Source organism: Trifolium pratense, linkage group LG1, assembly GCF_020283565.1.
Source record: "Trifolium pratense cultivar HEN17-A07 linkage group LG1, ARS_RC_1.1, whole genome shotgun sequence".
NCBI lineage: Eukaryota > Viridiplantae > Streptophyta > Magnoliopsida > Fabales > Fabaceae > Trifolium > Trifolium pratense.
The window spans coordinates 36664656-36691585 of NC_060059.1; the positions used below are offsets into that span (position 1 = coordinate 36664656).

General features: G+C 32.2%; 3 protein-coding genes and 2 long non-coding RNA genes across 10 annotated transcripts; 2 read left to right on the forward strand and 3 right to left on the reverse strand.

Annotated features, from left to right (window-relative positions):
* Positions 1–516: 516 nt before the first annotated feature.
* LOC123902929 lies at positions 517–6650 on the reverse strand. Its single transcript, XR_006807781.1, has 2 exons — positions 6302–6650; positions 517–4852 (listed from the first exon to the last, which is right to left on the reverse strand). It is a non-coding gene; the product is annotated as an uncharacterized LOC123902929 (long non-coding RNA).
* A 3274-nt stretch (positions 6651–9924) lies between these two features.
* LOC123902930 (putative aminoacrylate hydrolase RutD) lies at positions 9925–15752 on the forward strand. Of its 3 annotated transcripts, none has more exons than XM_045952766.1 (11): positions 9925–10405; positions 10536–10725; positions 11290–11372; positions 11485–11585; positions 12451–12546; positions 12867–12920; positions 13224–13372; positions 13552–13669; positions 13810–13897; positions 15092–15319; positions 15452–15752. In XM_045952766.1, exons 1-10 carry the CDS (start codon positions 10258–10260, stop codon positions 15298–15300), a joined length of 1236 nt encoding a protein of 411 aa, XP_045808722.1. In that variant the 5' UTR covers positions 9925–10257; the 3' UTR covers positions 15301–15319; positions 15452–15752. The 3 variants fall into 3 exon arrangements, 2 of the variants coding, with proteins under 2 accessions (XP_045808722.1, XP_045808723.1); XR_006807782.1 differs by lacking the exon at positions 15452–15752 and adding an exon at positions 13994–14401 and having other exon boundaries at positions 9930–10405; positions 15092–15219; XM_045952767.1 differs by having other exon boundaries at positions 9931–10405; positions 15442–15752.
* On the reverse strand, positions 15450–17340 carry LOC123902931. Its single transcript, XR_006807783.1, has 2 exons — positions 17167–17340; positions 15450–17104 (listed from the first exon to the last, which is right to left on the reverse strand). It is a non-coding gene; the product is annotated as an uncharacterized LOC123902931 (long non-coding RNA).
* Positions 17341–18192: 852 nt separating this feature from the next.
* LOC123902933 lies at positions 18193–24837 on the forward strand. Of its 3 annotated transcripts, none has more exons than XM_045952770.1 (5): positions 18193–18347; positions 19366–19438; positions 19677–19732; positions 20374–20484; positions 24570–24837. In XM_045952770.1, exons 1-5 carry the CDS (start codon positions 18286–18288, stop codon positions 24673–24675), a joined length of 408 nt encoding a protein of 135 aa, XP_045808726.1. In that variant the 5' UTR covers positions 18193–18285; the 3' UTR covers positions 24676–24837. The 3 variants fall into 3 exon arrangements, with proteins under 3 accessions (XP_045808726.1, XP_045808727.1, XP_045808728.1); XM_045952771.1 differs by lacking the exon at positions 24570–24837 and adding an exon at positions 22103–22250 and having other exon boundaries at positions 18197–18347; XM_045952772.1 differs by lacking the exon at positions 24570–24837 and having other exon boundaries at positions 18204–18347; positions 20374–20624.
* Positions 20901–24683, reverse strand: LOC123902932 (protein ABIL2-like). 2 transcript variants are annotated; one of them, XM_045952768.1, is made up of 10 exons: positions 24552–24683; positions 23345–23419; positions 23163–23245; positions 22908–23058; positions 22547–22646; positions 22199–22291; positions 22069–22111; positions 21883–21971; positions 21617–21759; positions 20901–21436 (listed from the first exon to the last, which is right to left on the reverse strand). In XM_045952768.1, the coding sequence occupies exons 2-10, from the start codon at positions 23405–23407 to the stop codon at positions 21266–21268; spliced, it is 936 nt and encodes a 311-aa protein (XP_045808724.1). In that variant the 5' UTR covers positions 23408–23419; positions 24552–24683; the 3' UTR covers positions 20901–21265. The 2 variants fall into 2 exon arrangements, with proteins under 2 accessions (XP_045808724.1, XP_045808725.1); XM_045952769.1 differs by having other exon boundaries at positions 24379–24580.
* Positions 24838–26930: the final 2093 nt, after the last annotated feature.

The following is a 26930-nucleotide window of genomic DNA, read 5'->3' on the forward strand; positions in this document are numbered from 1 at the left end:
TTAAAGGTTATAATTAATTATTCTTTTAACAAAAGCATAAGAAAAGGAACCCAGAAACGACACATGCGCCGCTTCTTCTTCTTCTTCTTTCTCTGTACAATCATCGTTTCATCTTCCCCTCGCCGCCGCTCGCAGTCATCACAACAGCGGCGTCCTTCCTCCATTCTTCTCCACACACCACCTCGTCATCACGACTCTGGCTGTTTTCACTGCATTTGAGTTGAAACAAAGATGAATTTTGACAAATTTTAATTATATAAAAAGATAATTTTTCAATCCATTTAAATTAAAACATCTGTTGTAACTATGAATTGGGGAATTTTCTCACTGCATTTGAATTAAAACTGTTTATATAAGGATTTTCTCACTGTATTTTAAAGAAGGGGTCAATGTCAATTTAACATATTTCAAAGAAAGGATCTAACATTACACTTATAGCAACTGTTTTTGTAACACTCAATACCAATATTTAAATAAATCTAACTATAGAAAATTCTTTTCAAAATACGCAGCGGATAATAAAATTAAAACGACTCGAAGTCGTAGATAAAATATAAAATAGTGGTTTTAGATATTACATACTTCAAAACATTGCTAATTAGCATAAACCTCGCTTAATAAAAATTGTTTTCTAAAATAATACATTTACAATAAAATAAGAATACAAGTACAAGACTCAATAAACCATTCCCCATGTCATAATCAGAGCGGAGCTTCACCGACGACTCGACCACAAACTCATAACCTGAGAAATCTGAACCCCCAACGGTTCAGCAAGTACACAAAACAGAGGGTTAGATAATATAACCATAAATAGTGACTAACATAAGGTATATCAGAAACCTAAATAAAGTCAAACAAATGAATAAATTCATCTCATACAATTATTCAACATGATAAGCACATACCAATATGTATCAGACATCTCAGACATATAACAAATATGTTCAGACAAGTATCAGATATAAAGGTAAACATAACGATGTCAATTACCATTCATCAAGTAAGAATATCACATAATTCTTAATGCAATTAGATGTAATGTCCTCTAGACGTATCTATATGCATGTGGTACCCATCATCATAATTTTGGAAAACTCATTCCAAATGTTTTAGATCATCGTCTCTAAAACAACAGTAAACTAGATCATCGTCTCTAGAATACCCATCAATAGACACAACTTATGAATGCATGAATGTGCATATACCAAACATATGGTTTTATCTCAACTATAACATCGACATAATATGGATAGCATAATCCAAATATTCTAAATCATCGTCTTTAGAATACATTTACTCATGATAAATCATCATTTATCATCATCAATAATTCAACATCATAAATCATCACATAATCACACTAATCTTCAATAAGATTTATTCATCAATAATTCATCAATATAATCATAATACATCATCAATAATCAACATCATGATTATCATCATCTATCAACAACCTAGCCATCATCATTAATCAACAACATATTCATTCACAAGACACTAAAGTCACACATCATTCAAGGGTTCATCAATTTCAATTAATTAAGCATACGAAAGTTAATTTAAACTAAAATAATGCCAAAAATATAAGCAACATCATCATGCAAACATAATCTCAGAAAATGGACACCGGAATCGGAATCTACACGAAAAACTGGACAAGATGGGTTCCGGCTAAATAAGTCAACAAAAGTCAACAATTGGTCAACAGAACAGAGTTGCAGATTAGCGTCGGCCAAGTGCGTCGCAAATGCACTATTCATTCTGCAGAACACGTTTTGACTCGATTTTGGTCCAAATAAGCACTTATAAGCTGCTAATAATCACTTAAAACAGTCTAGAATTCATATTTAAATATTACTACACTTATAGCTTATTTAAAACAACTTAAATCAACATAAATTACTCAAACATAATCATTTTTCATGAATTATTCATCATTTTCATGAATTTATCAACAACCTTCAAATAATCAACAACAACTTACAAAGTACTAATTTTTATCACAGCTTCTCATTTCTAAATCATGAACAAATATGCATAATCACTTATTATAACATAAAGATTCAAAATCTACACATTCCCAAAATCTCATAACATACCCAAAAATGAAAAAGAGATGAGAAGAGTTTGGGCTAGAGAAGAATACTTCTCTCCTCTCCATTAATTCATCTCAAAGATTATAAAACTACCCTCATACCTTAATTAAAGGAAATCCTAGCTTGCTTGAGTTCTCATCCTCTTCCCATCTACTTCCTTCTCTTGGTTCTTTTCTTCTTTCTTTCTTTTCTCCCTTCAAGGCTTTCTCTCATTAACCTTACAATGTTTGGGATTGGTACTATATATTAGGTAGAAAAGGAAAATATGCAGAGAAAGGGTGAAGTAGGTGAAGTAGGGCGGCTACTGTTCTGACAATTTTGGAGAACACACTACTATTCATTCTTATAAATATGGCACTTAAGGTTACTACTCATACACCAATTTGTTTCATTATTCCATTACTCTCAAGTGACTCCAATTGGAGTAAAGCCCAAATGATTTTATTTTTATTCCTCTATTAACTAATTTGGCCCATTAAAAAAAATTATCATCTATTAATTACTCTAATTACTAGCTTAAGTATAAACTCATGAATACCAAAATATTCAATTACGAAAGTTACGCGCCACAATAAATAAATATTCTAATAATAAAAATTGGGATGTTACAACTCTCCCCCACTTACAGATTTTTCGCCCTCAAAAATTACCAAACTAAAACAACTCCGGATAAGACCCCCTTCATCCAACTCTCCAACAAAATATCCAAAACTCTAGACACTATTAAAGTTTGACAAAATTTGTCTCATCCAGTCAACACGATTTCGTCCACTATCAACAAGAGATCAAGGACGGCCAGTTCCTCGATTTGTCGATAGATAGACAACAATCATGATGGTGGCATCAACCATCTTTACCAAACCACAATAGTGCTTCTCTAAGCACGAAACATTCTTAAGGAAACAATCCACAACAAGTATTACCAATCTATTATACTCCGTAAAGAACTTCACCATATCACAAGTTCCATAAACTTTTTTTTTTTTAATCCGTAAGTGTTCGCATCCAATTTTATCCGAACCACAATCTCAATTTCTTACGTCAAATTCCAATATAATTACCTTATTTCCAACTCACGTTCATTTTTTTTTGTCACATTTACCAATGTCAGTTCTTCTATCGAGATACTTACACCCAAAATATATCTTAGGTTACTCATCAAATAACTATTGTTAAACTATCCACGATTACAATATCTAAGATTCTTTACTTTCTCATCGTGCACTACACTTATGCTACGCCGCTCTTCGTTACACCTAGTATGATGAATTTAATCTTGCTAATCTCCACAGATTCTTCCATACTCAATCTTTTCCGATAGACAATTACTTAACTCATTCTTAACATGTCTTCCCAAAGACTAACTCCTTCATTCTACTCCTCTGTTAATGAAACTTTTTACTTAACCCCATCTTATCTTCTAAAATCTCACGTGAAGTTCTCAAACATACATTTGCACCTAATGATCTCATTCGTCCCGATTTTCGATAGTAACTTTCTTCCTAGGAGCTCTCGAACTCGGGTAAATTCAGAACACATTCTATCTTATAATCTCATAATTCCATTCTCAGCTACTCGAAAATTCACTTCTTTACTTTGACTGATTCGCACCAATTAGTCCATTAAATTTAAATCCAACTTCCAACCTTCTCTATTCTCTTCGAGAATATGATTTGTCAACTTCGTCATACTCAACAACAATGGCGTTCTCCACAGTGAAATAACCGATCCGACAAACTTCTTCTTCTAACACATCTTCCAGTTCACTCAACTTTGAAGCAAACATCACTAACACAAGAATACTCTCCCTTGGGTATCTCTATCTATCTTGCTTTGTTACACTTAAACATCTCAGAGGAATATAACCTTCTCCCCCACTTGTCTCAAACTCACCTACAACTTTCTACTGAAACCCAAACTCTCACACCTAATTGTAGGCTTCTACAATCCTCTAACTAGCTCAAATAAAAGAAATTGGTATCAATAGTATTTACACACATGTCATATGAAAGGGGTAAACTACGAAATGCAAAACATGAACATCTATATAAAATTGCATAAAAACAAAATATAACACTTCACATAGACATTCAAGTATTGACAAGTAAATACTTAAGCTATCATCATTTTATATTCAATCATGAAGTAAGGATTATAAATGTTAAAGTTCATTTCACTTAAAAAGATAAGTTTCAAGAATCAAATAAAGCAACATGCTAACAAGGAACTACCAACAAAATTCACCAAACTAGTCACACATTCACAAAACAATTAAATAGTGACTAATGTGCAAGTGTAACTGCGAAAATTAAATCACAAAGTAAATACAACAATTACACAAACACGACTGACACTATGCCCACTAAGTCTGACTGCACAGACCTGCTCTGAGTGACACACATAACCCACACAGTCTGAAGACAATGGGGCTCTGATACCAACTTTGTAACACCCAATACCAATATTTAAATAAATCTAACTATAGAAAATTCTTTTCAAAATACGCAGCGGATAATAAAATTAAAACGACTCGAAGTCGTAGATAAAATATAAAATAGTGGTTTTAGATATTACATACTTCAAAACATTGCTAATTAGCATAAACCTCGCTTAATAAAAATTGTTTTCTAAAATAATACATTTACAATAAAATAAGAATACAAGTACAAGACTCAATAAACCATTCCCCATGTCATAATCAGAGCGGAGCTTCACCGACGACTCGACCACAAACTCATAACCTGAGAAACCTGAACCCCCAACGGTTCAGCAAGTACACAAAACAGAGGGTTAGATAATATAACCATAAATAGTGACTAACATAAGGTATATCAGAAACCTAAATAAAGTCAAACAAATGAATAAATTCATCTCATACAATTATTCAACATGATAAGCACATACCAATATGTATCAGACATCTCAGACATATAACAAATATGTTCAGACAAGTATCAGATATAAAGGTAAACATAACGATGTCAATTACCATTCATCAAGTAAGAATATCACATAATTCTTAATGCAATTAGATGTAATGTCCTCTAGACGTATCTATATGCATGTGGTACCCATCATCATAATTTTGGAAAACTCATTCCAAATGTTTTAGATCATCGTCTCTAAAACAACAGTAAACTAGATCATAGTCTCTAGAATACCCATCAATAGACACAACTTATGAATGCATGAATGTGCATATACCAAACATATGGTTTTATCTCAACTATAACATCGACATAATATGGATAGCATAATCCAAATATTCTAAATCATCGTCTTTAGAATACATTTACTCATGATAAATCATCATTTATCATCATCAATAATTCAACATCATAAATCATCACATAATCACACTAATCTTCAATAAGATTTATTCATCAATAATTCATCAATATAATCATAATACATCATCAATAATCAACATCATGATTATCATCATCTATCAACAACCTAGCCATCATCATTAATCAACAACATATTCATTCACAAGACACTAAAGTCACACATCATTCAAGGGTTCATCAATTTCAATTAATTAAGCATACGAAAGTTAATTTAAACTAAAATAATGCCAAAAATATAAGCAACATCATCATGCAAACATAATCTCAGAAAATGGACACCGGAATCGGAATCTACACGAAAAACTGGACAAGATGGGTTCCGGCTAAATAAGTCAACAAAAGTCAACGATTGGTCAACAGAACAGAGTTGCAGATTAGCGTCGGCCAAGTGCGTCGCAAATGCACTATTCATTCTGCAGAACACGTTTTGACTCGATTTTGGTCCAAATAAGCACTTATAAGCTGCTAATAATCACTTAAAACAGTCTAGAATTCATATTTAAATATTACTACACTTATAGCTTATTTAAAACAACTTAAATCAACATAAATTACTCAAACATAATCATTTTTCATGAATTATTCATCATTTTCATGAATTTATCAACAACCTTCAAATAATCAACAACAACTTACAAAGTACTAATTTTTATCACAGCTTCTCATTTCTAAATCATGAACAAATATGCATAATCACTTATTATAACATAAAGATTCAAAATCTACACATTCCCAAAATCCCATAACATACCCAAAAATGAAAAAGAGATGAGAAGAGTTTGGGCTAGAGAAGAATACTTCTCTCCTCTCCATTAATTCATCTCAAAGATTATAAAACTACCCTCATACCTTAATTAAAGGAAATCCTAGCTTGCTTGAGTTCTCATCCTCTTCCCATCTACTTCCTTCTCTTGGTTCTTTTCTTCTTTCTTTCTTTTCTCCCTTCAAGGCTTTCTCTCATTAACCTTACAATGTTTGGGATTGGTACTATATATTAGGTAGAAAAGAAAAATATGCAGAGAAAGGGTGAAGTAGGTGAAGTAGGGCGGCTACTGTTCTAACAATTTTGGAGAACACACTACTATTCATTCTTATAAATATGGCACTTAAGGTTACTACTCATACACCAATTTGTTTCATTATTCCATTACTCTCAAGTGACTCCAATTGGAGTAAAGCCCAAATGATTTTATTTTTATTCTTCTATTAACTAATTTGGCCCATTAAAAAAATTATCATCTATTAATTACTCTAATTACTAGCTTAAGTATAAACTCATGAATACCAAAATATTCAATTAGGAAAGTTACGCGCCACAATAAATAAATATTCTAATAATAAAAATTGGGATGTTACAGTTTTAATTCAAATGTAGTAGTGAAATTTTCATGGATTCAAATGAAGCAAATGAGTGAAAATTACATGGCAGCACAGTAACAACACAATTCTTAATTCTATTTGAATTTTTCTCTACTTGCAATAACAAAGAGGACCAAAAATAAAAAAGAGTGTAGTTTTGAAAAGGAATAATACCTTGATCATGAATATTAGTAATGACGTTGGGTTGCTCTGCAGCAGCTTCGACATGGTTGGGTTCTGTCATTGCGGCAAAACGGGCCGGCGGCGAATGCGAAATGACAAGATGTTGAGGTGGTGCGTGTGCGTGGTGGTCGATTGAGAAAAGGGGAGGAAAACCACTGCCCTATGACGGCTGGAAGGGGGTGGCAGTGACGGTGGCTGAGGTTGACAAAGTGACGAAGGAGGAAGAAGATGTTTTTAATTTTAAATTATTTAATTAAAGTCATTAAATTCCAACCATCAGATTCATTTTTGCCACATGTCCTCAATCAATTAAAGGAAAAGGAAGAAAATGAGCTCTAGGAAAAGGAGCAAAGTTGTACTCAAATATATGATATCTAATGTGGATGATGGTCTGAGCTCGCTCATGACTCAATTTTTTTTCAATGATAGATTTGATTTGAGACAAGTAAAGAAAGCCTAGGAAGGCTATATTTGGTACAAAAAGTTCCAATAAATGAAAATTATGATGAGAGCATGCTGGCAGTTGAAAATTGTTTTGTGTATGAAAAAAAAGGACTTGTCAAAGAACTAACAAATGGTTATTTGAGTTAAAAGATTAATTTTTTATTTTTTATTTTTTATTACAATTAATTGGAAATCGAACCAAGAACATATAACATACTACCCAAATTCCACCAAACCTTGTGACTTAAAATATTAATTTGACTAGATCTTTTAGACAAAACGTCTTTAGCAGTTAAAATTATAGACACAAATGTTTTGATCTTACAGGTGGATATTGAGTTGCTTGCCACGTTCATCTAAATCACAAGCAACACTTGTTAATCAATAAGGCCAAAGTTTTACTTTTGTGGTTGAAAATGGTTGAAACAATATAAGAGATGGAATCACACATTCACACTAGAACACTTATTTGAGCAAATGGACAAAAAGGTGCACTCTCACTTTCAAACACACACCTACATGGTGTTAGTAGCTGATTCTGGAATTTGGATTATAATATGACTCACATAATCATAGATTCATATGGGTATGGAGAGCTTCTTTTGGCATCCTATAAAAAAGACAAAAGAAAATACATTTTAACATGAGATTTTCACAATTTGACATGTCCGCTAGTTAAGTAGCGGACATTATAAACATAAGAAATTTAAAGAAATAAAACACTCACATGAGATTTTCCAAATTTTATACGTCTGATAGTTAAGTAGCAGACTCAGTCCTCTAATATTAAGTAGTGGACAAGAGTATTTTAATAATTTTGTAGGGCGCGTCAGAAAATTGGTAAGTTGTAAAAAAAATTATCATCCTATGTTTGATAATTTTGCTAATTTATGAAATGGTTTTTAATTATTTTCATACACAGGTGAAAATGTTGGGATTGAAATCCCGATCTGTTTAATAATTTTAGTATTTTTTACCAATTAAACTAGAATTTATGGACAAATGGTTTTTAATTTATCCTAATGTAGAGAGTCTCATTCCATTTTTTCTTGGTTTGCAATATTGACAACGGATATCGAACTTATGATCTCATGCATACTGCCCAAACCTCTCGTCAGTTTATCAAACTGAATGTTTTTTCATATTTATTATTTAATTTTAGACTCTAACAAAATCGAAATAGCGAAATACTTGTAACTCTTATATCATTTTAAAATTTGAACTAAAAAATATTCAACTTTTAGCCTAAAAAATACTAATATATTCATTTTTTTTACTAAAAATACTAATATATTCATATACATGGTGTTGATGCCTTTTTTTTTTTTTAAGAGAAGCAAAATATTTATTAATAAAGCCCTGAAGCACAAGAAGTGCTACAAGGGTTAGAAACTTACAATGAAACATCAAGGCCCAGAGGCATTACAGAAAAACCAAAATCAACAAGGCAATCCAAGTGGGAGCTGCAACAACCAGTCCTCAAAAGAAGCAGGCTGAAACCCATCAATTAACTGCAAAATTATTCTATTAACATTAACATGATGTTGATGACTATAAGGTCAACAACAAAATATTTATCAAATTAAAAACTTGATGGATGAATTATAGTTATATAGCTTATAGTACCGTAACAGTTTATTTAATCAACAACAATTTTTAAAGATAAAGAAAGAAAGAATGAATGAACCGGCCAAAAGGAGTAGTACCGTAACAGTTTATTTAACCAACATTTATTTTCAACGATCTTCTAGAAAATACAAATAGAAAAGAACAGAAAATCACCATTCACCACCACAAGTGGTACTAAATTTCAAGTCCACCTCCTCCAAGTCCAAATATATAGGTTGACAATATTATTTTTAAATATTCTCCCTCTCACTAGTCAATAAATAAATAAAAAGTAACTTTTAAAAATTATTCTATTAACAAAGTAGTTCTTTGTGAGTTTAAAGATGGTAGGCGGTCGGTGTAATAAACTATCAATAAAGTTTACACAGATATCTGATAAGAAACCATCACGCTTCCATGTCATATAAGTAGTTTTAAAATAACCATATATAAGTGGGGTGATATGAAAGAAACATTCAAACATAAAACATTATTGGTTATTTGTGTAACATTCTATTACTATGTGTCTGTGTGCTTATATCTTTTAATCTCTTCTTTTAAACCAACAAAAAAGCAAAAATATAGGTCTCCAGCATATGATATGATAAATATAACAACTTAATAAAATAAGCACGTAACCCACTTGGGGTTGGTCGAGTGGTGTTGGCTTGGGCTCTTGGAGTATGCTCCTCTCAAGTTCTCAGGTTCGATTCCCACTGAAGCCAATTTCGGTGGGCTAAGTCCATACAGAGCAAAAAAAAAAAACTCTGGCTTTAAATGGGCCCCACAAGTGGACGGTGGGATTGGTCCCCTTAGATTAGTCGGTCATAACGCCGGATACCAAGTTTTCAAAAAATAAAATAAAATAAGCACGTTTTTATGGATCCGATTATTTTACAGGGTGCCCACGACCACACAGAGTAGCATCCTCGTCCTCAGCTTCATTCAATTTTGGAGTTGCCTGCCATTTTGACTTTGCTGACTCTCTCCGCGTTTAGCCGAATCCAACCGCCGTCCCACGTGGCATTACCCACTTCTTATCGGCCACCTGTACCCGCCATCTCTCTCTCTCTCTCTCTCTCTCTCTTCTATAATAATAATATTCAAAACAATTTTTCATCTCTCTCCTTCAATTTCCTTCAATCTCCTCTATTCCATTCAATTCAATTCAATTCAAATTCCCGCTAGCTACCTCACGCGCCACCACAACGATGCCGTATTGCGACGTTGGTACACAGATTTCTCCCCCATCAACCTCCTTATCCGCCGTCGCACCAGCCGATGTTCAACTCAACAATGACGTCAAAATCTTCTACAGAACTTACGGTCGCGGTCCCACCAAAGTCCTCCTCATCATAGGTATTTCCTTCATTCAATCATCGCTTCCTCCATCTTCTTCTTCTTCATCATTATTTTTATTTTTGGAGTGGCAATTATTTTTTGTTGCTGAAATTATGGTGGAGATTGAATTATTGAATTGAACGGTCAGGATTGGCTGCTACACATGAAGGGTGGGGTCCACAAATCAAAGGATTAACTGGAACAGACGTAGCTAATGACGAAGACGACGCCGTTTGGAGTGGTGGTGATAATGAGGCCGGCGGTGGTATTGAAGTCTGCGCTTTTGATAATCGGGGCGTCGGTCGAAGCTCCATTCCAATTAGAAAATCCGATTATTCGTACGTTACATTACACCTTTTTCATTTCATTCATAACATAGTTCACCAATTTTTCTTCTTAATTTCTTATTTACTTGAGTGATTTATTGTTTGGCTTCATCTTTGCTTAATTTAATACTAATAATTTGAAAAATGGAAGCCATGGACTATAGTTACTTGGCTCTGCGATGAAAAAATTGAAAAATTGAGAGTGAATTATGTTTGTAAAAGTGAGTTGAATAATTAGCTTACAAATCAATTCTAGAATCCAATTGTGGAGGCAAAATAAATTATATTTTTTCTCAAAGGAATGGGACCCCAATAATTCAGAGTTTTGCCTTGAGATAAGTAATGTCTGGCCAAAAATAAATTCTATTTTGGAGAAACCAAATATATCAAAATCAATTATACACATCTGAAATAATTTTGGCCCCTTTGTTGGTGTTATATCAGTATCCAACAAGGATGATCTATGTATTGAATACCAAACATGTCTTTAATTTGAAGTTTCGGTGAATTAATTTATGAAAAGTAAAATGAAATTTTTAGTATTGGTGAATGATGTGAATGATTGTTTGGGTGCAGAACAACGATCATGGCAAAGGATGCAATTACTTTGTTGGATCATTTAGGTTGGAAAAAGGCACATGTTTTTGGGCACTCAATGGGTGAGTATTTTCTATTTGGTCAAAATTCAATGGTTTATTACTACTATTGGATTGGATTTGGTGAGGTTTAGTTTATTTATTTGTGATTAATTTTAATTATGTTTCATTATAGGATCCATGATAGCTTGTAAATTAGCAGCAATGGTTCCTGATAGAGTTCTCTCATTGGCGTTGTTAAATGCAACAGGTGGGGGTTTTCAATGTCTTCCAAAGGTATTGTATTATGTGTCTCTTTTATAAATTTATGAAATGTTTTCGTTTGTTTTTATGGCATTATGTGATTAGAGCTTGATGGTGCAATTTAGTGTTAGTTATCTAAACTACATTGATTGCTGGACACACTTTTTAATTACAAACCTAGTTCAGGATGAGTGGATTTGTATACATCTAGAGTTTAGTTGAGAATTTACTTTTTTATGGTTTTGAGTGAGAATTTAGTTGAGAATGTTGTGGTGCTGAAATTTAAACGTTGAGTGTTTAGATGTGTAAATAATGTTTAGTTTGGAACCTGATGCATTAGTCTGCTTTCAAATTAGTTTGGTTAGATAACTTGCTAGGTAGTAAGGTTAAAAACACATGATCGACCGTTTAAAAAAAAAACAAACAGACATATGCTACGTCAGACAATTTTGAGCTTGTTTGAATTACTTTCTGGCAGTTAGGATCATCCATATTGGGAAATTTCCCCTAATCTCTGGCTGGATGTGTTGTTAATGGTATGCTACATTTATGTAACACATCTACCATTAATCAGTTGTCATCGATAACAATTGAAGGAAAAGAGTTGATTAACCGTGAAAAGTTTCTTCAAACTTAATAGTAGAGAAAAAATGAAAGGATTCATTGGGAGTGAAAAACATGTAATTGTAATTCTTTAACTATAGATTCAGCCGTTTGTAGTTTCTCAGATGCTTAATACAAATTTAACAGGAATGTATTTGTAATTAGATATATAATAATGTGGGAATTATATCTGTCTGATACGTGTACATGGTTTCCTATAAACTATTCTATGCCTTTATACTGGTTTGAAATTTGCCTCGGGTCCTTATAAGAGATTCTTGTTTTATTTTTACAGTTTGAACGACGAACCTTCTCGGTTGCTTACCGTTTCTTGAAGGCAAAGAGTCCTGAACAAAGAGCTGAAGTTGACTTGGACACCCACTATTCACAAGTAAAGCTCGTTCTTGGTTTTGTTGATTATCTACTAACATATAAAAAGTTGTCTCCCTAACCCCTCTCCCCAGCTATATAAAACTAGTTCTACTATAAAAGTAGTGATTTTAAAAAATTGAATCACTCAGGGTGTATTCATATATCATATATCAGAGTCTGGATTTTGTAATCAATATTAACATTAAGTTGAAGGAGGTTATCTTGTTCTTCTAGTCTTGGGTCAACTCTGAAATTTGAACTATAGTTACTAACAGCCTAGAAATGTTAACTTGTCTTTAGGATGAATAACAAAAACGAATTTTATCTATAATGGTGCAGGAATATCTTGAGGAATATGTTGGAACCGTGAAGAGGAGAGCGATATTGTATCAGGTACAGATATTAAATGAGCATAATCTTGGTTAAGTTTTGCTGATGTTTCAAATGCTTGGAAGTTTATTACTTTGGTGCTACCGTTGGGTGTGTTTGTTTCTATAGTCTAATAGCAATGTACAAAAAGTACTTATTTATAAAGTAAACTGAAACTTATGCGGATAGTTGCTACTTTTGCCGCAATCAAAGTATCCAAATCCCAAAGGTGCAACATATGACTAAAACTCCACATTGTGCTAGAGTTGTAGTATTTTATTTTATTTGCTTAAAGTTTTTCTAATTCATTGCCACTTTCTTTTTCAGCAATATGTTAAAGGCATATCAAACAGTGGAATGCAGTCTAACCACGGCTTTGATGGTCAACTCAGTGCATGTTGGAAACATAAAATGACCCAAACAGAGATCGAAGCGATCAAATCTGCAGGTTTTCTTGTTTCGGTCATTCATGGCAGGTGTGTACTGTGTATGGAGACATTAATGTGGTGCTTTATAAATGAAACTTGACACTCAATCATGCACAGATTATTCACACACGCATTAGGCAAATTATGTATGAAAATATTGCACACGTGAATCACAGACACATTAGTGTCTACTTCATAGTTTTAACTTGAAATTGCTGCATATTCAGGGATGATATAATTGCTCAGCTATATTATGCAAGAAGACTTGCTGAGAGGTTTCATCCAATGGCTCGGCTGGTAGATCTTCATGGAGGTCATTTAGTGAGTCATGAGCGGCCTGAAGAGGTATAATTTGCATGTAATGTAATAAGTATGTACCTAATAAATTTAACTATTAAGTTATAGCACACTTATTGCAGAATTTGCACATTGTACTTTGTCTCTAAAGATACATTAAAAATGAACCAAAACATTTCAAAATTCAGGTTAATCAAGCACTGTTTGACTTGATCAAGGCATCAGAAGTGAAGATGATCCCACATGATTGGACTAACTTGTCAAATACACAATCTTGTAAGTATTACATTCTTTTACAGGAAATAATGTTTCTTGCGCTTTTCAATCCGACATGAGCTCACACATGACACTTGCCACGACTGTTTTCTGTAGCTTGGTTGGTTGTCAAACTGTGGAGTAATGTTTGACCTCCAAGTGGAGACTGACCTGGTTGGTGGGTTAGGGCACAATGGCACATGTATGCGGTCAAAAATATTCTACTAACCTAAGAAGGTCTTCCCCTAATACAAGTTTGATTTGGTTAGAATCCTAATTTTAAGAACTATAGCCATTTCCTCTCTTTCAGACTTCACCCAAATTTGTAACCGAAAAATAAAAACTTCACCCAGTTCCTCTCTTCTTGGCAGCAAACCCAATATTCTTTTGCGGATTGTTAAACTTTTAGTTGGTTTCCTACTTGGTTAGATTATTTAATTAGCACCCAACAGCCTTAATCTCCATAGACACGCATCACAGAGCTTTGTTTCATCGGTGCATACCCGCTCCAAGGTAGACTTACAGGTGAATTCCTATATGATGAACTAGCTCTAGTGCACACCCAGAAGAAAAATATAGTCAGATCAAGATTGCTTGCATGCAAAATTGACTTTAGAAATTAATTTACCGAGCAAATTGGCCAAAAGGTTTTCCCCTACTGGGGTATTAACTACCAACCAATGTTTTTGGGTCTGTCAGTGGCTCCCAATAAGCTCAAACAAAAGCTCTAATATTACTACATCATTATTTAAACGTTTATCATATAAGTGCATGTAAAAGCTATTTCTTTAACAAAAGATAAAATAAATTCACTGTTTTCTTATAAGATATAAGCTGTTTCTATAAACTATCATGGAGAGCTTATGAAAGTAAGCTAAAACTTATGACATATCATAAACTATTTCCATATGCTCTCCCAAACAGTCTCACAAGTGCATATGTCAGTAGATAAACTCAAATAATTAAATCCAAACAGACACTAATTCTAACTGCAATATGTTCTAATGAATCCAGTCCTAGATTTATAGAGTAATAGACTCATAGTTACAAAAACTCTTGTGTTTTCATGAATCCCTTGTTGAAATGTAATCAATTAACTAATCATATCTGCAACATGTTGCAATGTATATGAGCGTACAGGGATTATTGAAGACAGATATTAGTTTGAATATTCGGACTTTTTTTATGATAAGGTCTTTCTATATACTTGTGCAGGGTGGAATGAAAAAAGGATGGCATTGATCAAAACCAATCAGAATGGAAGCAACGTTTCCATGAAATGCTACTTGACAGACAAACTGCATCTCTGCATACTATACTTCTTTAGCCTCCTTATTATGATACTTGAATTTGGAAGAAAGCTTGTATGGAGCTTTAAGCCAGTTCGAATTGGAACTTCCGCCACATACATTGAAAGTCCATAAACCCCTTCTTTTTTAATAGGTAAACTATGAGTATATTTTTTATGAAGTTAATTACTCTGTACTAAACAGAGTAAGTTTTTTCATACAAATATTCAATCATATTTCACTCTTGATAATATATAATTTATTTTAATCATTTAGCTTATTGCAGGTGGGTAATATATAATTTAGCAAACCCTCAAGTGGAAGATTTTGACTCTGTTTTCTCATGGCGTTAAGCTTGGGGTTAAGCTAGAAGAGGCTCGTGTATAAGGCAATTTTTTTCTCATAGGAAACCAAGATTTCTCCCAAAGGGATGAGTTATGAATCCAACATAACCCTTATTGACATGATGAATGTATAGCCAATACATCAAAGGGATAGAGAAGAGGGTGAATGGTCCACTTTTCTTTGATACACTATGTAATAATATAATGTTGTACATTAGTCAGATTATTTTAAACTTATACAAATTCTGCTCCATACCACATGATGAATGTCATGATTCATGACCACAGAAATAGAATATGTGTACCTTGTTTTTAACATATTTGAGCATATAGATTCACTCTAGTTTTTAAATATTAATTTATAAAAAATTGTCAATCAAATCACTTGAAAAAACACTTTAACTGATGATACTACATAAATTCCTAAATGTGGGGATGGAGAGTAAAAAGACACCACAATGTTACCGAATTACAGAACTGAAAACATTCTTGGGCACCTTAGTAAAACCCTCGTTTTAATTTTCATGAAATATGTTGATGAAAACTACCATTGAAACACCAACATTTTGGCAATAGAATGACTTAACTTATACCAAAAATTAAAATACAATGACTTAACAATTAATCAATAATATACACCAGATATGTTAGCAATGTATTTTTGGCAAATGCTGCAAGACAGTTGAATATAGCCTAAAAAAAAGACAGTTGAATTTTTTTTTTTTTTTAGATAATCAAAGACAGTTGAATACAAATGACGTACATGGTTTTATTATTTCTATGCTATGTTTGAGATGGATTAGATAGTGACAAGGAAATAATATAAAAAAAATAAAAAAATAATGTGAAAAATGTTTCCAAATAATAGTGATGTGCTATCAAACTAAATTGTAAAATTTATGTAAGATAAAAAAATAATATAAAAATTTATGATATACAATTTTTGTAATCAAAGAAATTTATGATATACAATTTCTAATAGTGACAAAGAAATAATATAAAAAACAATAAAGAAATGTATGATATACAATTTTATTTGTTGGTAACGGTATGATATTACAATTACAACAACCTTAAAACTGAAAAACAAACCATGCAAGATCTTAATTTTCAGATTTGGTTTTGGGATGTCAAATTGGGATCACAAAATGTTAGCTGAAAGTAAAAATTGGGACCTCCATTTCACGTTAACAAAAACATAGTAGCAAACAAAAATTGCTGAAAATCATTATGGACTTCACTTGCTTGTTTTTTCATTTGCATGTCTCAAAATTACTACAAATCTTAATGGAATAAAACATGGATCTTAACGTGTACTAATGAGTAATGACATTAATTGATATAAACACCTAAAACGTGAAAGGGAAACATAAATTAAAAGCTTGAGCATGTAAATGATGAAAAGGCAACAACATATATCCATAGCAACAAAGAATGAACAAGGTAAATAAAAGCAGAAACAATGAAGAATCAAAGTTATATATATTTTACTTGTGTGACAAAGTCCTAACTATAGTTTCTCATTTCCTATACCTTTGTAATTATACATACATGTATTTCAAAGATGGATGAAAAAAATAATTATGAAGCTATGCCTTTGTAATTATACATACATGTATTTCAAAGATGGATGAAAAAAATAATTATGAAGCTATACCTTTGTAATTATACATACATGTATTTCAAAGATTTTATTCATTCATTCATCCGAAAGAGTGCAAGTAAACGTACCTGGCTACCTGGTACTTGGTTTGGTTTCATGGTTGATGAGAATACTCATGCATGTTGGGTTGGAGAGCTTTGGAAAAATGCAAGTTCAGAAGACACAACACAATTAATATGAAGGAAAGAAAGCAAGAGACAGAAAGAATATTTGTTATCCTACATAATATACCTTTTTCGACTTGGAAACAAAATATTCCGATGGAATATGCTCATGGGGCGGGCCTAGGCACTTGTGGTAAACAAAAGAGACTCTCATTTTTTTATTTTTTTTGTCAAGTATCAAAGCCACGATATATTTCCCATTTAATAAATAAGATGACAGGGATTGAAACTCCGGCTCCTACATATATAATGTAATGTAATGTTCCTACCAACTGAGTTAAACTCACGGGACAAAGAGAGACTCTTCTTATCAGTGGGGACATGTTAACCCATTTATATTTTTGGGAACATGTTATATTTTTGTTCCCATGATTTTACCTCCAGTAGGAATATCGTGTTTTATAAACAATTTTAAAATATTTGTTTGTAATCAAATAAAAAAAAATTGGAAGAAACAATTTTTATACCAAATTTTACTTTTCTCTTAGTCAAATTACAAATTATCTTGGGTTCCTCTTTCTTTAAGAATAGAAGGGTTAAAACACTTTAAAAAAATCAAATTAAAATTTTAATACTTATATAGTTATATTTAGTATGATAATTTTATATTAACATTTTATAGTTTTATTTTTATAGAATATTTATTAGTTTAAAAAATAATGTATTTACTATTTCATTTTTTTATAATACTATTTCATATATATTATAGCTCATGGAAAAAACAGTATTATAAATTCTAATAGAAATTTGTTGATCTCATAATATTGGACTTGTTTGTTTGCTAAACTTTTTGGACTATCTTAAAATGAAGCGGGTCAACCAGCTCAATCCACAAGAACTGGACCGGTTCGGGTATCCGTCCTATTTCTGTTTCAACTCAACCGGGTCGTTTTCTTCTCATTTTTTTGACCTTGGCGCTTGAAGTTGTTGCAGAGTGAGTGAGTCACACATGGCTGCCACACCACAACAACAATCCCAATCCCAATCCCAATCTCAATGGGATTTTACCAGGTCACTCTCTCTATTCTTTTCTATAATCATCCAACTAAGTTTTCATTTTTCTTTATATATTTCTTGTTTTTTTAGTTTTAAATTCTGATGTAGCATTGCATAGAGTGATTAATTGTTTAATACAGTATGAATAATGTTCTTTCCTTTTTAGTATTAAAAATCCAACTACTGTAACTTTTACACAGCACTCAATGATGTCCTTCGGAAAAACTAATGATGTTTTGTAAAACATTTGAATTTGGTTTGTGTTTGTCTTTGTCCCATATTATTGTTGCTTAAACCACCAAACCAGTCCCTGACTTTGTAAGACACTCTCAAATTGATCCTTGACTTTATGAATATTTCAAAAGATCCCTAACTCTGTTATCCAAAGAATATTTTAGGGACTAAATTGAGAATAAATGGATAAACTTAGACTTAGACGCCAAATTGATAGTAAGTGGTTAAATACAGGTATCAAGATCAACTTGACAATTCAATAGGAGTTAGGGACCTTTTTGAAGTATTCATAAAGACATGTACCTATTTCAGGGTGTCCTAAAGAGTCGGGGACTAATTTGGTGGTTTATTATTGTTGGTATTTTTTTAACCTAAGGCCACTAGTTCTTTGACTTTCAAATGAAAATTACAGAATTTAGGACTTAATTATTTTTTTATGGTAAATAAAGAAAATTAAATGATTAAGTTTTTAATTAACCAGTTCAATATTTGAGTCTAAAGTAATACCATTTTTATTATTTTCATAAGAATTATATTCTAGTAAATAAATGGTAACAATACATACCAACAAGGTTTGGTCTAGCGGAACCAAGGTTCGAATCCAGGCGCTACGAGAGGTGCTGACATTTAGTGTCCAACAACACCTCAAAAATAATTACCTCATTTGGCGAGTACAACAATTGTGTGAAGATTTGCAATACTATAAAGACTCAATACAGTAGAAAAGCTTGCATTGTATACTGAAATTAGTATTGACAAATGAAAATTGTTATTAACAATAATTGAATGACAATTGCAGTGACCTTGAAGTGGATTTTGGTTCTGAAGTGAATGCATCTATTGTATATGCTACTTTAGCAGTTGATAAGGAGGTGAAGTCTTTACATAATGAGCTTTATGATTAGTGTATGTTTGGTATCACAGTGAGTATGTCATAATCACGGTGACTCATCATGATTTTTCAAAGCTATAAAGTGTGGCTTCTCCAAAATCACGGTGAGTCATCGTAATTCTGATACATCCACCGTGATACCAAACATAGGCTATGAATCTTTTAGCAGTAGAGTCTCAATCTCAACTAGTTTTTCTTTATGTTTATGTCTTCTGCAGTTGCAACCTGACAAAGTAAAACGAATCATGACCGTGTCTGATGGAAAACTATTAGTGTGAGTATTGGTGATTTTTTTTGCGAATGAGTATGTTCGTAAGGTTAAGTTTTAAAATACAATGTTTTATACGAGTTTGCCTTGTAATCAATTTTATGTATGAGGTGCTAAGTTGAATATATAAGTGCTGCTAGCATGTTTGGACCTGCGTTTGTGTTGGAATTCCCACGTTCCAAAGCATTATCAACGTGAAAACAAAGAAGCTATAATATGCAGCTTTCACTTCAACGTGGATTTCTACCGCAATTTTACAAAACACGCCGCAGTACCAAGCGAAGCTTGCATCATGTTTTGTTTAACGGTTATTCTATAGTGCACAATTAAGATAGTTTTGCACCCTGCATAAATTTGTTTTCCACCATTGGATCAATAAGTCTCATCATATCTCATTTGATCGAATAGTGAAACTTATAATCTAATAGTAGAAATCAACTTGTGTATGATGTAAGACTTATCTCACTTGTGCACCATAGACTAGCCTGATCGATGTTAGGATAATGGCTAAAATCTGAAATATGTTGTTAGTCATTAATATATTGTTCTTATTAGTTAATTTGGGTTTAAGGACATTGTTGCAGTGTTGAATGTGTAGTCTTGTCTTGCTTAATTTTTCTTCTCTCATTGAAATCCTTTTCATTCAGGCACTTTGAGGCAACAGAAGCCAGATTTCTTAGAGCATCATTCAGTGCTTTTGTAGATGTCCTTACTCTAGCAACAAAAACAATTGAAGAGTTTGGTCAAGAAATGGAGTTGTGACTTGTGAGTTCTGCTTCTCTATTAGTTGTTGGTTTATTAAGTGTACTTTAAGTGTATAACTAGTGCTACAAACTATTACTTTTTGTATGAATATTTAAGGGAGACACTTTTTATATGATGGAGGATTTAAGCTGTAGTGTATGTCAGATTTATGGAGTATTTAATTTAATCCTGACTAATAAATAAATAAATAAACTCGCATGGGTTGGCCTAGTGGTGTAGGCTTGAGACCTCAGAGTGTGCTCCTCTCTAGGTCTCAGGTTCGAATCCTCCTAGCGTAAGTTTCTGTGTTGGGTCAGTCCATGTTGAGCTTTGCTCTGGCAGCTCTGACTTCGAGTGGGCCCCTGCTAGTAGACGGTGGTGGGATTAGTCCCTCGAATTAGTCAGTCCTGGAGCCAAATACTGAGTTTTCAAAATAAATAAAATGAAGTTGATGAACAACTTTATTAAGACATCACACAATAAATATTGTAAGCTCAAAATAAAATCGTATAAAAGCAAAACCAGAACAAAAACAAAATTACCACATAAATGTTCATTTCAAATCATAAAGAAATGAACATTAAAAGAAGAGAATAAGAAGGAAGAAACAAAGAGGTGCAAACTATTCAATCAAATGGGTAAAACAGGAAAGCAAAACCTATAAAACATCAACACAAACACGGACATCAGACACAACAACATTGACATATAGATATCGGTAATAATCGAAGAAAACAGAAGTGATAGAATATAACCACTCTGTTGCATTCAATAGGAAATTGTATTAAACTATCATCAATATTCATCCAAGTAAGTGTATAACGTGTCATCCTTCTTAGACTTGTGTCTGCTAAGTAAGGCCTTAAGGAGACGTTTACTTTTACTAGGGTGTTGATCTATATCTTTGATGTTGTTTATATCAGAAGATAATCTCATTGAAGCTGATTTGCGCGGCTCCGAAGGATACTACAAGAAAGGAAAACATAACAGAAAGTAGAAACACAGTCAGAGAAAACAAAATATTTATATTTCAATGTGATTAGAATACAATCATGATTCTTGACCAAAAAATAAAAAAGAATACAATCATGATTCATGTCATCACATCGCAACATTAAAAAAAAAAATAATAATCTTTCTGCTTACCCTTATTCTTGCATTGGAAGGACTTGTGGTTCTGTTGCTTGAATTTGGAGTAGTTGATCTATTAGTCTTTGGTGTTCTATCTCTACTTGACATTGATCCGGTACGCGAAAGCGGAAATCTATGTGGCGAAACCGTCCTTTTCTCTGTTGTACATACATCATAAGATTTCAATTCAGAATCTAATCTTTAGTAAATATGAATGACCAATGTAAAGTTAATGAACTAAAATATAGCATATTATTGGATGTGTATTATGTATATAGTACCTAAATCTTTTTTGGTCATGTTGGTTGAAGTGAATGAAAAATCTCCAGATTTCTGAGGTTGCAAAGAAGGTGATGGAGAATTTCCTTTACTGTAATAACATGATTTAAGATAATTTTTATCAAAATAATTGTGCAGTTTAATTGAGAATCTGATGTGCTTAAAAAGTATGATGAATTTGTACGTACCTTGAAGTAGACGTTGGCGTTTCTCTTATTGTAGCGCGAACAGCTTCAAGATACAAATCAGGAATGAGGATATATAATCTTGTGTCTAAGGTTGTGTCCTAGAAAAGTGGAATGAAATGAGATACCATACCATTTCTGAAGTGATGCCAATCATCTTCATCATCTAGGTGACATCCTATATATTTTGATTTTGTTATGTTGGTACCATGCAAAGTTTCTCCAACTGAATTTGTGAATTTGAGAAATGTTATAATTAAAAATCACAGAAGTATCACTCTTTCTCCAATTTAGGTTCTCAGTTATATAAAAAATACTCCCTCGACAAAATATAAGCAAAATCATCTTTTTAGATTTCATGCATAATTAATGTATATAGCCTATATCATAGATCAGATACATTAATTATGCAATGAACTTAAATAGATGAATTTTACTTATATTTTGTCACGGATAGAGTAATAATGTCTTCTAAACTTACCTGGCAAAATGTAACGTTTGTGATGTTTTGGAGTACTGATCACTAGAGACTGTTGTGTATGCCCCTCATGATCCATAAAAGCATGGCATGTCCTTATTCTCTGATGTACAACATTATGGAAAAATTATCTTATGATCTTAGCAAAATGTAAGAGTTTTTTAAAGGAAAGTTTGAGCGCAGAGATTATGAAAACACCTTATGACATAAGTTGTTTTCAGCTTATTTTCATAAACTTTTCAGCCAGTATAACTTATAGCTTATACAGTTTGACTTTATTTTACTTTTGTTCTAAAAATAGTTTATACATAATATGCGGCGTTTAATTAAGTGGTTTATCTAAACAAAGTCTAAGCATATATACCTGTTCCATACACGATAAACGCAGCTCTTCGCCACAAACTTCACCGACCTTCTCATCTAATAGGTCACTCACCTTATAGGCCACAGAACCTAAATGATCCACAGTATTTATAAGAGCTTTGATGGCATAATCCTTCAATGTTTCAACCAATCTACAAGTAATTATGAAAAAAAGAGATAATGAAAACTAAAGAAGAGTATAAAGGATACAATAGTATCATCATTAATGCAAACCAACTTAAGAAAATTAACTCACATTTGTTTTTGGTCATCATTTGTATATGAGAGTTCAAAATATTCAGCTGCTGAGTATAATTGTGTTCTAAGATTTTTCAAATCCTTGAAATATAGATGACAAAAAAAAGAATAAAAAGTTAATAAATGACGCTTAAAAACTTTATTATAAATTTAATGGATGAATTATTGGATCAAAGTTACCTGTAGACTATCATCAAAGAGCAAGCTTTGATGCATGAAAACCTCATCATAATTGGAAGGCATTTGAGATAGAGGCTGTGTTGCAATATTTTCCACGAATGAAAAAAGTAAAATGGAAGGTTTTTACTAATACCAACTACTTATAAGTTATATCTATAAAATTGACCAAGTACATGAAAATTCAAGTTAGAAGAGACACAAAAGTAAACACTACACAAGATAAAGTTGATGAAGAAAAAGAGAAACGGATCTGGATTAGACGCAGTAACTGCATCACACGGTTATTGTTTCTAACTAAATGATATAAAATCGAGGTATGAGATTGCTTAGAAATAATTTTATTAATATGTAATCTGAGCCATCTAATTAGAATGGAACGATCAAGATTTAAAACAACATGTTTTTTTCACAGCAAACAATCATGACCCAAAGAGAGACATATTATCACATTTCAAAATTTAAATAAAAAACTTCTTAGACATAAATAGTTCAAAATTAAAAGCTACTATAAGCCCTATTTAATGACAACAACTAGTAACCATTGTAGTTTAGAGGTCATTTAAAGGAAATGAGACAACATCAAACTAACATACACTACTATCATAAAAATAAAAATAAAACACAAAAAGTCGACAGTCTGCAACTGCAATTGCAGCAATATATAGATTTTATATACCACTACAATTGCACCTACATCAATGCCCGTATTTTGCTGCAATATCAAGCTCCGTAACTGAAAAACCGCAATTTAAGAAAGAAAAAAAAAACTTTACTTTTACTTACACACACTTTTGAGTTCTCTATCCATGCTAGACAAGAAATCAAACAAAATAGAATCCAAAGATTTTGTGTAAAACTAAACTTCACCAACACACACATATTGTACTAGAGTTTCATTAATAACATCAAAAATAGCAAAAGTTTCAACAAGCATTAAAACAAAACAATGAGGAATCTTTAAAGGAGACAGTGATAGATTAATTTCTGCTGTATAATGTTGTTACTAAATTAAGCTCAACAACACTCTCACTCACCCCAATTCAAACAACTTAAAAGGAGTAGTATGTAAAGATTGTAACTTTTCCTTCTTCTGATTCTAGTAGCTTCCAAAAACCAAATTACTAGTGACCCATTTGTTTACTTAAGAACATAGAATGTAACAAACAAACATGGCATGCAAGGAAAATGAAAAAATAGTAACACACACCTTGGACTATTTTTTCAGAGAGTTTCTTGGTCTTGTTTTTCACAATGAGAGAGACAAGTCCATTTTGAAACCAAATGTGGGAGAAAATGTCAAAGAAAGCACGTTGTTGTGGACCATACTTTAGACTCCATCAATGCACTACAACGATTTGGTACTGCGTTTGAGGAAAGTCACACACTCACCAAGGAATTGTTTGTGACAAGGCAACAACTAAAGGTGTAGAGTTGAGAAAGTGATGAAGATTTGGTGAGTTATGTTTGAAGCATGTTGGCTTTCTTTTCTTAGTGTATGATTGGTTCTACTTTTAAATGAACTTAAAAATTGATAAGAAAATTGTATAATTGATTTCGAAATATTTGAGTAGGGATCCTCTCCATTCAAAAGAAATGGAGATATAAATTATGAATTTATGATAGTTTTGAAGTAAATAAATGATATAAATGTACGTCTTTTTTGAATTAGTAGCATCATTTGAATATTTATATACTAAAACTATAGTATTTATAATGTCCATTTTTTATAGGAAATTAAGAGGATTTCTACTCGAAATATTTGGTATTAGAAATAGAATTGATTTTGCATTTGGAGTTAGTTATAACTTGAGGCTTGAAGCTAGAATCAAGACTTTTACTTTTAAAATTGATTTTTAACGAATTTATTATTGAACTAATTTTTTATAAAATTAGTGATTATTGAACCCATAACCCGCTCCTTATAAGTTTTTGATTTAATTGCTCTTTAAGTTTCCCTATTTTGCATTTTTTTTTGTTACAATTTCCCTATTTTGCATGTTCCATGATATTTTGCCCCCGTTTAAAAATCAAATATTTTTGCTCACATAAAACATTAATGTGACAATACACACATGGTAAATAACCACGACGTGTCAGAAAATCTTCTTTATTAGAGATAAAATAACCTCTTTAATGCATTGTCTTTCAATTTAATGAAGAGGATTTGCTTTGTTAGGGTTATTTACCACAAAAAATTAAGGTGATTATGATTATAATCCATAATAACAAGGAGGCCCTCGTGGTCACTTGTCATCATTTTCTTCTTGTGGATTTTTTTTCTTATCTTATCCTTGTCATTTTCTAAATTATTTCTTCCTCAATTCCGTGAGTGGCTGCTTTGATTTATGAAAAAGGGAATGAGTAGTGTTTGCTTTTAACCTTTAAATATGGTGTTTTGAACTTCCTTTCAATCATTAGTATGGGGAGTCAAGCGACCAGAATCATAGACTTCTTTAAAGATGTCTTTGCATCTCTTAAAATATTTATGTTTTATTCTTTTTATATTATTACTAGTACTATATTTTTCTTTTACTGAGCAATTCAATTTTTTTGTCAAATAATTTATTTGTTAGAAATTTCATAAGCTAAGCATATGGAGTTTGAATGAATGTATTTTAAAAAAGTTGTGAAGTCATGACTAAATCACATTTGGTGTATGAATATATTTATTGTTAACTTTTCATATTTCAAGACAAATTGATAGTATTATGAAGGGGTATGTTTCGAAAAAGAGTAATAAATGCATCTGAAAATTTGTAGAAGGTCTTATATTTAGGACACTTTTTTTTTTTTTTTGCAAAAGAGAATTATAATTAGGGACGGAAGGTGTATACATATTTTTCTTGTACTCATTTTTATAGGGAGGTTAATCAAGGAGTTGTCTTCTAATCATGTTTTGTTTCTAAGTAGTTGTAGGGTCAAGATTGACCGCATGTTGTTCTGCAAATTTGTGGTTGTCCAATCCACATAAGACGGTCCAATTTTAAGAATATATTTTTTAAATTGATCTTGAAATCTGGACCGTTTATCTTAATCAACGACCACAAATCTTCTGAGTGTACATAGTTGTTGGCTGTAGTTTTGATGTTGTTCATTACTTTTTATCTTTGTCTATTAGAGCAAATGTTGCCTTAACCTATTTTCCTAGTGGATTTTAGTGTTCCTGCTTCGACCGTTTAGCCCTTTTATTCACCAAAAAAAAGTCGTCGTGGTAGCCATCTATATTTCTATAGGACTAAAAGCATGTAGTTCTATAGTAAACAAGAACAAAGCATGTAAATATATATATTTAATTTAACTTTATAGTTTTTAAGTAGAAATAAACCATGTTTGGTTGCTGCTTCTTAATTCATTAATTAATTAATGTGATAAACTAACATGTACCTTGATCAGTCTTTGCGGTGGAATTTTGCGAAAAGGGCTTGTTTTATTTTAAATCCTAAAGTAAAATAATCTAAATAAGTAACTAACCTCATTGTTAGTGAATTGCCTACAAGCAAAACAAGCATGATGATGACGACCAAAACACCATAGCAGGTTCGGCAATGAATTAGTGAGGAAAAATCTTGCCCACAGTGAACAGCCA